General features: G+C 39.0%; 1 protein-coding gene across 6 annotated transcripts in view; it reads right to left on the reverse strand.

The window, feature by feature from the left end:
• LOC137256600 (ecdysone receptor-like) overlaps positions 1-12,276 on the reverse strand; it is a 129,803-nt gene that overhangs the window by 33,881 nt on the left and 83,646 nt on the right. For 4 of the 6 annotated variants that reach the window (XM_067794478.1, XM_067794476.1, XM_067794477.1 and 1 more), the window contains exon 2: positions 9,268-9,443. In XM_067794478.1, coding sequence (XP_067650579.1) covers positions 9,268-9,331 — 64 coding nt within the window. In that variant the 5' untranslated portion in view covers positions 9,332-9,443. Of the gene's footprint in view, positions 1-1,517; positions 1,556-9,267; positions 9,444-12,276 lie in introns of all 6 variants that reach the window. The other 2 variants (XM_067794481.1, XM_067794482.1) reach the window with 1 other exon arrangement.

Raw genomic sequence — 12,276 nt, forward strand, 5'->3', positions numbered from 1 at the left:
AAGATTTATTTACAAGAGAAATTATGATTTGTGTCTCTTAGTTTGACATTTGAGAGTGATATACTTTGTGAAGGTAGTAGTGTAAGTCAAGGTCAGTTATTCTGATGGGGTCAAGATGATATTGGCTTGAACCTACTTCTATGTATTATATACACATCAAGATGTTTCATATTCAATCAAATCTAAATACTAGTGTGGCTAATACTTAGATAATTAAATCAGAGACACTGATGTCAAAATACTGAGACAATTAAATCAAAGATACTAATATCAATAATCCTGAGACATTAAAATCCAAGACACTTTGAAACAATATACTGAAACAATTAAATCTGAGATACTAATATCAATAATACTGAGACAATTAAATCTGAGATACTAATATCAATAATACTGAGACAATTAAATCTGAGATACTAATATCAATAATACTGAGACATTTAAATCTGAGATACTAATATCAATAATACTGAGACAATAAAATGAAAGACCCTAATATCAATAATACTGAGACAATTAAATCAAAGACTCTAATATCAATAATACTAACACCTTAAAATCATAGATACTTGTATCAATAATAATGAGACAATCATTTACACTGAAGATATTAGCATCAACAATACTGAGAAAATCATTTACTGCTAAAGATAGCTACATCAGTAATGATGAGATAATCTTTCTGAAGATACCATTATCATTAGTACAGAAAAAAGTAAGTTATGCTGAAGATACTGATAACAATATCCTTGAGACAATCAACTGCATCAAAGATATTAATGGCATTTTTCAGTCTGTACTGAGATTGTCAGTGCTATACTGTGTGAGTCAAGAGAAATCTTTCGGCTAGCTGTACACATTTAGTAGTTGGAGTATTTCAAGCTATAGTTTAAGCAGCAGATAGATGGTGGAAACATTTCAAGGATATATACAAAATATATGTGAAGAGTGCAGGTAAGAGTGCATATGCACTGTTGCTCACCTAATGCAAGTGCTGAGAAAATCAATGTTCGAACAAAGAACTCGACATCATTCAGGAATAATGTGTCACTGAACAATCAAGAAAACACAGCTTGTTCTCCTAAAATTGTCGATGTTCATCATAAAAGTGCTCCTTTGAAGGCCATTATCTGCCATTGTTTACCTATCTTTATCACAAAACTGCTTCTTTGAGCAAGGGTTCAATTTTTTATTAAAAGCCACTTGCCACAGGGCCGCTTCACTAAAGTAACTTGTCCTGACCAAGTTTCCACTTGCCCTGATATTATTGGCATAATCATGGTGATGTAATTCTCGGATATTAATCAGAAAACGCTTTCTTTGAATGTCATTATCAAACCTCATTCCACTAACCTGCAGAGTGGCATTCTAACATTATAGGCATAAGGATTACAGTATAAGTTACCAGGTAGACAAAAGATGGCGGAGACACATATAGAAGCTCACCTTGACCTTTGGTCCTGGCATCCTTAAAGCTAGAAAGCATCCTATGAGGATAGAAACCACAAACTACTTACTGTCCTTAAAACAGGTCACATGTATTTTTCGTAAGGATCTGTTGACCCAAAAAGCCATAAATAAGCATATTTGTCACAAAAAGAAAGCTAAAAATTTAAGCTTAGTTTCTGTTACAGTACAAGGAGCTGTTGGAGTCATGTTTCAGGTTATAGACAAAAGTATGGGTGCATCAATTACACAACTGGGGAGTTAGAACCGACTTAAGAGCTAAGGCTGTGTTGCTGTTATGCATTATGTGTAGCTGGGCACACAGAAGTATAGCGTAACTGTGGAGATGGTGTAGGCACTCAATATGACCCGTCTGCAGAAAGTTTACTTCAACTTTCATATAAGAACAAATTTGGCTGTGACAATGTGACGGTTTTGACATTATACAGTTTTATTTGCTTGTGCTATCAACACTGTTGTTTCTGATACCAATATGATTACCTACAGGCAGTTGTAAGGAAAAACATGTAGGTGAAGAAATTCTGAAACAAAATGGAAATTCAAGTTTATATTAAATCACTTAGGATCAGCTGCAACATCCCCGTTGGTTGTAAGGAACATTTCCCCAGGTCACTGATCCTTCAACAAAACACTGATCTCAGTGTCCATGGGTGAAACCCAGCATCATCATTAACCAATAACAAATTTCTTGTTAAAATCCCCAACATTCGATATAAAATTTTCTGGAGGTTGCTGTCACCTAGCCACACAGTGCAGTGTGACATTGCAGGATGGGTCAATGTGTTCTAGGGCATGTTCACCGTGACCTAGATAAACTGAGTACTGCAACAAACCTAGTTGGTCATGGTTAGTACGTTCAATAATCGCTGTAATGTACAGTGATAGAAACTACCAGTTGCCAGATCACCAAGTGCGACTGAATGTGCATTGTCGTGAGTTACTTTTGAAATAATGGGAACGTTTGTTGCCAGTCAAACAGGAACTGGATGAGCACCACTTCTAAAAAACTATATCCATTATATCATTGTAATCATGATTAGATCACTTGTCAATTGCATGTATAAATCAGGAATATCTTTTCACATTGGAACACATGTGAGTTGCAAGCCCTATCACTGTATCTACTTCCAGGCAGGCAATGAAGTAAGCCTGCATTTGATTTGCTTAAATGGTGTCCAGTAGCAAATGAGAATGCATCTTGTTTACATGATGACTATGACAGTCTTTATGAAGGTATGCCACCTGGGGCCAGGCAGTAGTCTTGTAAAAATGAGATTAATTTTAGAAACTTACCTAACTTATTATTCATATATTAAATCAATGGTTTTTCTGAAAATACTTATTACATTTCAGTTTATCACATATAATTGGCAGGATTAAAATTATAAACAATTTTCAGCAATGTTTTTGAAAACAACAATTCTCGGAAATTATTGGTAGTGGCTCCAGGATGAAATTGTCAAAGAGCAAACTAACGATGTTTCAAGGAAATCATTAAATAAATTGAATGAACTAATGAATAAAATCAACAGCAGCATTCCTAAAAATTGTCAAAGGTAGATAAAAAATTATTGTTTCTATCGTTTTGTGTGATCATATAATATTTGATCACCTAAATCTTCACGCTTGGACATGATGTTTATTGCATAAAGCATTTTGTCTCAGACATAACCCAGTACAATACATCCAATAAGTTCCATAATTAGGGAGGAATTTCTCGCTAAACAAGTTTGGTTGCCTTTGACTGATCTTGAAAATTTTAATATGAATCGTATATTTATATACTTATTCTACATAATGGTATGCACTTCTGTCTCTTGTTTCGACACTGAGTGGTTCGATGTAAACTTTTCTCTCTAGGCCTCTCTTGTCAATTCGCCCAAGCACTCCATGCTATCCTCATTATGAGACAGCTTCACAACTCGTGGGAAGCATGTATAAGTACCAATGTGACTATCTCCGAATTATCATTCTCTTTCTTGGAGTCACTGAAAATCCATCGTGGATATCTGCACAGCCGAGAGGAAGAGTGGAATGCATAATGTGAGATAGGATATGTATATAAATATACAGTTTATATTCAAATTTTCAAATTTTTAAACTTTTCATATTTCATGGTATGCACTTACTCCATGGCTGAACTGTGGGAAAACAGATGTCCCGTGTCTTGATAGCACGAACAGTATAACTGTGTAGACTGAAAATGACACACTTCACTGACATAATTGCTTCAAAAGTAGAGGTCAGGAAACGTGATTTTTTTCAGTTGAATCATCATACAGAATTGTGCTAGTGTATCCATGTCATAGTGTCAAACAAATTGAAGGAATGCTAACCTATGAGGCAAGCAAACAGTTCAGACTTTTATTCTGGAAATTACAAGGAGATAAATAACAGCAAGGAACTTGTCCTTGCAGTCTGTGCAAAGGACAAGAGGACCAAACTGGTGCAGGCAGTGAACATCTTTGACTGAGAGGTCGCGCACGTAGCATCCCATTAAGCATGCCAAGTGCATCCCTCCATATTGGAATGAAGGGAACAGTTGCTGTGAAGAGCCAAGGTGGATGCCAACACCTGAGCCTTGTGAGGATTGGAAAAAAGTGGGCCCCTACATCCTGTGAGTGATGAACAAGTGATGCGTAGGTGTGAAGGCCTCAAATAAACTCCCCTGCTAACATTCTGTTCTTCCAGCCACTACTGAAGAAACAGATGATGATATTCGGGCAGATAATCAATTCCTGGAGGGTTCTCCAACACGAGATATGGTCACTGGAAGCATTGCAATGGTCGAAGTTGCAGCTGACCTCTCCGTGTCAAAGCCTGAGCCGAAGTCAGTAGACCTGAAGTTCCTGCCACTGCTTTTAAGTCCTGACCTGCCACAGAACTAGCGGAACAAAACGTTGAAACTTCAACCACCTGATCTGGAGAATGAACATCATGCCTTGTAATGTTTTGAATGTTGCCCTGATGAATTGAAGAGACTGATGCGGTGCTAGTTCCAACTTTACAGTGTGAAACAGCCAGCCCAGTTGTCAGAGGAGCCTCATACTGAACTCCGACTAATGCAAGAGAGTGCCTGGATCATTCTGAGAGTGAATGCAGTCGTCTATGTAGCTCTTGATTATGACCCCTTGGAGATGATGAAACCTGGTAATCTGCTTGGCAATCCTGGTAAAAAGCCACGGGGCCGTAGAAATTCCAAAAGGTAGAACGGTCCACTGATGAGGAAATCCCCTTTCTTCAAAATCATCCAAAGAAAGGCGATAGATATCATCACCTCATCGTGATGTGGGCACTGGAGATAATGGGCACTGAATATGAAAATGAGTCTGGGTTTTCTGGACTTTTTCCTGGGAATCAGGAATATGGGGGAATAGAACCCTGGAAACTGGGTGTTGGACCGAGAGGCTGAACTGCACATTTCTTAACGTACCCATAGTGGATCGAAGAACTTGGATCTGGTCTGTTGGGTAGCTGTGATGGACTGGATGTAGAGTCAATGGTGGCTGTCTGATGATCGGTAGTTGGTAACCCTTCCTGAGGAGATCGGGCACAAATCGATAGTTGAGAATGTTCCAGCTGGAGTGAATCTCCCTCCTACTACAGTGTCGGGGTTGGGAAACAGCTGTGGAAGTTTCCAGCTGCGCACTGGCGCCAATTAGTCACTGTTTAGGGGCTTCACTCCCAGCCCTGGAATACGACAGTTAGGTGGGAAGAGGAACCTTGGGGGATCTGCTGCCCTTGTTCTGGAAGCAAGGCTATGAAATCCCCTGGCATAGTTCTGGATGGGTTGGGACGAATCTTGGAGTACTTTGCTGAGTCATAGAAGTTTATAGATGGGATTTCTGCATTTTGAGTAACTCCACAGAGACCTGGAGTAGCGTATCTCGGTCCCTCTTTATCTGAACATCTGTAGTCTTGTCGTGGAACAAAGATTCTGCTGAAAAAGTTCTGCCTTGAGCCTATCTTTCCGACATGACAAATTCAGCGGACCTCGACAACGAACTGTCAACAGGTAACCAAATGAGTGAGAAAGCTGATCAAGAACAACTTGTAACTGATCCAAGATAAGAGACTAAGAGACATACATAGAGTGATGTAGGCATCCTGGTCAGTGAAAGAGTGCTCCTCAGAACTTTCAAAAAGTGTTGGCCAATTTTAAAACAATTGGGTCATTAAAGATTGTTATGGGTTTCTATCACTAAGTCTACCTGAACTGAATGTTTCTGCTTCCACTTTCTGTGTTACAGAACATTCATAGGTCGCTGTGACCTAGCCTTAAAAGCAGTTACTGCTCTCTTGGGTCAGTATCACTGCTCAGTCTTCACTGTGACCCATAGTTTTACCTATTAGATCAGTGCTACAGTACAATCAAAGGTTGCGGTGACCAAGTCTTACAGGGAGTTACTGCTTTTTGGGTCAACTCTTGGGTATCACAGCTCAATCTTCACTGTGACCCTGCTGTACAGACTTTTTACCTATTGGAACTGTATTACAGCACATTCAAAGGTCGCTGTGACCAAGCCTTACAGGGAGTTACTGCTTTTTGGGTCAACTCTTGGGTATCACAGCTCAATCTTCACTGTGACCCTGCTGTACAGACTTTTTACCTATTGGAACTGTATTACAGCACATTCAAAGGTCGCTGTGACCAAGCCTTACAGGGAGTTACTGCTTTTTGGGTCAACTCTTGGGTATCACAGCTCAATCTTCACTGTGACCCTGCTGTACAGACTTTTTACCTATTGGAACTGTATTACAGCACATTCAAAGGTCGCTGTGACCAAGCCTTACAGGGAGTTACTGCTTTTTGGGTCAACTCTTGGGTATCACAGCTCAATCTTCACTGTGACCCTGCTGTACAGACTTTTTACCTATTGGAACTGTATTACAGCACATTCAAAGGTCGCTGTGACCAAGCCTTACAGGGAGTTACTGCTTTTTGGGTCAACTCTTGGGTATCACAGCTCAATCTTCACTGTGACCCTGCTGTACAGACTTTTTACCTATTGGAACTGTATTACAGCACATTCAAAGGTCGCTGTGACCTAGCCTTACAGGGAGTTACTGCTTCTTGGGTCAATGTCAGCACTTCGGTCACTGTGACATAGCAAAAGAATGTTTGTTTTCAAGGTAATTATTACAACATTCTCTACAGTCTCTGTGACCAAGCCACACAGAGTGTTGAATGCCTAGGTCAGTGTAACATTATGTTTCAAGATCACTTTGACCTAACCACACAAGTTCTTACAGTGTACAGTCACTGCGACCCAGGTACACTGAAAGTTGGCTTCCTGGAACAGTGTTCCAGTATGTTCACAGTATGGTCGCTGTGACCCAGTCATACAGAATCCTACTATGTCATACATCAAAAGTCCCTGTGATCTTGTAATAGGTTGTTGTTCTTTCTGGGCCAGTTTCTTTTATCATGTACTAAAGGCGAAGGTTCTTTTGTGCTCCATTGCCACAGTAACAAAGCAATGCAGAATGACTACTTCCGGGACCAGGATTACAATAAGTTCTGAGATCATGATGACCTTACCATGAATAATGTTACATATGTTAGTGTTGCTGTTGTCAAGTCACTGTGACCTTGACATAGATAGTTCTTACTGCTGGGTCACAGTTACAGTATATTCTAAGGTCACTGTGACCCTGTCCTAAAGAATGTCACCTTATTAAGCCACACTGATTATAACTGGTCACTGGGATGTTTAAAAGTAACAGTTCTTCATTTTGACTACCTCACACTGATCTAACAGAGTCAATGATACCAAAACATCTTTACAGGTCGGTTTGACCTAGCCATACAAAGACATTTCATCATGAAATGGGATGATGACCACATCATCATGTACCAGCTTGTGAAATTTACGCTGAATTTTGTATTGATAGTTAAAAGTTAGTTTGGATCGGTGAAGCATAGGCCACTTGGTCTAGTGGGAAATTTCTTTCCATGTGTCCGTTCAAGACACAGCCACTGAACTGTCCTGTCAATGAACACTAAGATCTACTAACCCACTGGCAGGCAAATGTTCTTGCATATTTTACCAGACCTAAATGGCTAAAGCATTTTAGGTTACAGTATATGAATATAGGATGTTTAAAACTTAGGATATTAATAAATGAGTAAATACAAGTACCTTGCATTGGTTTTCATTCTTAAAGTCAACTGAAAATGTAAGTGGGTGTTATTTTAGCTTATCCAGTTGTATGAGTTCAAGGTTTCGGAAAACCCTGTGGTAACAGAGGTTTCAGATGTCTACCAGTGAGTATGGGAACTGTGCGGACAAGCCTCTATACTAGCACTGCAAACAGGGATTTGAACTTGCCAATGTTTGCAACTATGTCTTATTTGGGACACCATACCAATGGGTTCAGAGTATCTTCCTCACGTAGAATAATTCCAATGTGAGTATATACAATGCATTCTTTCATTTTTTGCTCTTGCGGCACTTGTCCTAATAAATAATATCATAGATGAAATACATTACATATTAGGTTTTGGTGTATGAATTTATGCAATGACATTTATTCAGTGGTCGGTTCGACCTAGATGACGTTACTGCAAAGCTGGTCTCAATCAATGACAGAATTGATGAGTTTGAAATAATCTGCACAGACAAAAGTTTGACTCCCGGTACTTTTTGTCTATGAAGGTTTAGCACTGTCCCTTATAAAATTAACACTGTGCATTCAGGGGAATTTCAAGTGGGGAAATGACTTTTCAAATAAAAAATTTAACATTCACAAAACTTGACAGAAACTTAATCATTTTTTCCAAATCACTGTGACTGGTAGCCATGTCAATATTTCCCATTCCCATCAGCTGTGCACAGCAATGTCCACTGATTATATAGTTACCATGAATGCATTCAGGAAATAAATCAGGGAAGATGGACAGAAAATCAACAATAAGTTTGTTTCAATCAGCAGGATGTTTGTCCTTTGTTCTAACCCGTTTGTGAACAGCTTTATTTATGCTAAAATCGTCACTGTTTCATACAAGTTTGCACGAGCCACCATGCATTATTAATGACTGAATGTACTGTGCAGACGTGACTGAAGACCTCATAAGAAGCAGAAAGTCTCAGCTCTTTGGCATTAAGGAGTTCCTACAACCTGCTACAGAGCTCCAGATAATATTAAGCTCACGTGGGTCTGTACCCACTGTATTTCTTTGGAGTGGGTATTATGAATGTTGAGTGGGTATTTCATTTCCGTTACCCACTGCTTTCAGATATGTGGGTACTCCAGTGATTTACTCAGCTAGTGAGTACTCAGCTAAGTACATGTATATATCACCAAGTACGCTTACTAAGCAGGTATTCTGCCTTAGGTCATACCTAATCAGAACCAGCTTAAATATAATGGAAATTATCATATATAACACCACTCGTCCTGTACTGTACAACTTAATAGCAACTGATGTCTTTCTCATTACAGAAGTGATTTTCATAATTTTATCCCGTACGCATATGATTTTACATTTTTGTGTATCTAACATTTTAAATGTGTAACTTTAACCCACAAGTATTTTTCAATACATAATTGGACATATTTCACAATGATATGCAGCCTATCTGGGCCTGCTGACTGAACTATCATGCGCAGGGACCCACAACGAGAAACAAGTCAAACCCTCCACCAAAGTTAGGCATCATAAAATAACATTAAACATTGGTTAACAGTATTTTATATATACACGAGCCATTTCCTTGACCAAAAACTTGCTCCATAAAAATAAATTTAAACATTAGTCTACTCGTCATAATATGGGTCGATGTGACCTTGACTTACCTTTACCCATTTCCGGACTGCAACAAGCAGAGTTAAGATAATCTTCTAGATGTTGTCCATGCATAGTGAAAGGCAGATGGCGCTGGTGTTAATGTCATTCTACTTCTGCTTGATATCTACCCAGCACCACACCACATCCTGAGTCAAGACACATCCAGAATCTGCAACAGTTGTATCTGAAATGATAAATCAAAATTTGTAAGGTTATGAGACAAATCCATAATCACACAGTAATTTTCATTTGGCAGCCAAAGCAGCATGCACCTTTTCATCCATCATTCTTCTTGTGACAGATGCTTCTGAATAAACTTCATCGATAAAAATTATTCTTCATGCAGAAACCTTTTTTTTCGATAAGAGAGTGAGTTTACTTTTATGACGTACTCAGCAATATTTCAGCTATATGGTGGACTGTAAATAATTTGGTCTGAACCAGACAGTCCAGTGATTGACTTCATAAACATCAGTCTAAGATCATTTCTTAACAGGAACTAAATGAGTCCGTTAACAAAGACTATTTCATCAGCTGACATTGTCTTTCAAGTATAAATAAGCATAACATTTTCCACTTTTCAACTACAACAAATCACATTTGTAATTAATTTTAATTTCAGGCCGAGACACTCCAGGGATCAACAGCATGAGCATGAATCTGCGCAATTTTGAACCAATGACAAGTGTCAACGAAGTCAGCAAGTCTGCCCACCGATCCCATTAGTCCTCTCTTATGACACTCATAGGTTACTGCAGGCCATTACCTCAACCTAGACCTTCACGTCCGAGACTGTATGAACGTAACCAAAGAAGAAACTTAACTGACAATTATGTATGAACATCGAGAAAGTAACTGCATGCTATTACCTATCAAAAATATGCACAAACAGGTGCTCTCGATGTGCACGTATCTGTGACCTATAATCATGTCTTGAATACAAATTGTCGCTGAAATGTATACTAGCAAAATCAACCGAGAACAGTCTGAACTGTAAAATATGTATACATAACTACGTATAATGAAGGCCCCAATGACAGTATAATGAAGGCCCCAATGTGTCTACTACTCTAGTAAGAATGCCTCAAGTTTGTAACTGAAAAAATGGCATAGACAAGAGGTAGACATGGCCACAGACAATCTGCACTACCAATGTGAGTCAGCACAAGCCAGACCACAGTCAGTCATACTGTAACACTCTCACTCAGTCACATCATCCCACTGCAACCCGCATACATGTGATGTCACAGGACTAAACAACACACATGAAGAATTACATTATGTCAAAACATGAAAAGATGTCAAGATGTTTCACTCTGTTAAAATACATATCATCTGCTGCCGCCAGATACAAAAAGCATGACTTATTATTTTCAAATTACCCAAGATCCACAGGATGAAACCAAATGCTTCTGTCAGTGACTGTTGCAAAATAACACATCTCAGAGATGTAGACAACACAAATTTATGGTTCACACGTGTAATAATCATTTAGCAACGGAAGTTACTTTTCTCTTCAAGGTACAGTTAGAGAAACGGCTAAATTTTTATACAGTTCCACATGTTTTGCATGCTCATACAAATTCTTACAGCTTGTGAAGCTAAATTCTGATGAATACACCACACTGGAGTCCAAGGGTGATGTGGTAGCCTATGCTTCTCAAATGAGTTGACCTTGATGGTCAGTTCTTGGTCGTCTGGTGTGGATTGGGTTCGTCAGTTTAGTTTTATGCCACTGTTCCAGCAATATCCTTGGAGAAGGGGACACCAGATCACCTGGCACATTGCACCGTGTGGGTAATAAACCTTTGGCATGATGGTGACCACACTAGCCATCAGGCTATCTTACTGCTTCTCTGCAGACCTGCGTCTGTTCATGCTGCATTAACAGAATTGACGAATGAATGTAGTCTTTTCAGGCCATTATCTATATCATGTAGTCTCTCGTACCAAGTCACTGCGACACAATTTCAAAACTGATTCAGCAATCTTACTACTGACATTCTTGTCATCGTTTTCATCAACTGAACTAGTTGGGTTACATTTTCATGATTATGATTATCATGATTATGCCACCTATAATCACAAGGACATCCCAGCCCTTGTGAACATCATGTTATGTTTGCAGTTATTCTTCAGACTGCACCAAGATGATCTTATCAGGATCAGAAGTATGGCTGAAGATCAGAAGTATGGCTGAAGATCAGAAGTATGGCTGAAGATCAGAAGTATGGCTGAAGCTAAAAAAACAATCATCGAATGTCGAGAAGATAAAAAGGATGGAGTTAATAATTAATTCATTGAGGTTAAATGTGCAACTGATGTCAGCATACTCCTGCCTGCACTATAATGGCGTCACAGTATTATCTTGGATTGATCCAAACTTCAGCTGTGACTTCACACTTGTGCTGGGATGACTTCTTTGAATGAGTATGTAAGGTTGGTTTTACACCAGTTCTAACAAAATTCAAGAGACATACAACAATGGATTCCCCCAAAAATGCTTGGAATTGAACCTGAGCTTTCACTGTGGTAAGTGAATGCTTCAACTTCTTTGCAACCCCACGGCCCCAAGATGTTCTTTGAAACCCTTGGTTATCTGTCTTCATTATAAGAAATAAATGGAGAAATTCAGCTCTTGTTGCAGGAGTGCCATAATCCTTTCTTCATGGCTTCGAAACCTAGATTTACAATGATTATCAATGGTTTGTGTGCACCAGACCTATGTAGTTCACTAAAGCAGAAAACATCCGAGCTCTGTTAACACTGAGATGAGCGAGAGTGCAAGTTGAAGATTTTTTACTGAACTGAATGCCTTGAAAAATTAATCGCATACATTTATGTGTATGGTGAAAGCAATCACTATGTGTTCAGTGCTGACAGATGACTTTAATGAGTGAGTTTAGTCGTTCACCAATATTCCAGCAGTATCAAGGGGGGAATACCAGAAGTGGACTTGACACAATGAAGCCATGAGTGGAATCAAACTCAGGTCTTTGGCATGATAAGTAAACACC

This window comes from Haliotis asinina, chromosome 11 (genome assembly GCF_037392515.1).
Source record: "Haliotis asinina isolate JCU_RB_2024 chromosome 11, JCU_Hal_asi_v2, whole genome shotgun sequence".
NCBI classification, from domain to species: domain Eukaryota; kingdom Metazoa; phylum Mollusca; class Gastropoda; order Lepetellida; family Haliotidae; genus Haliotis; species Haliotis asinina.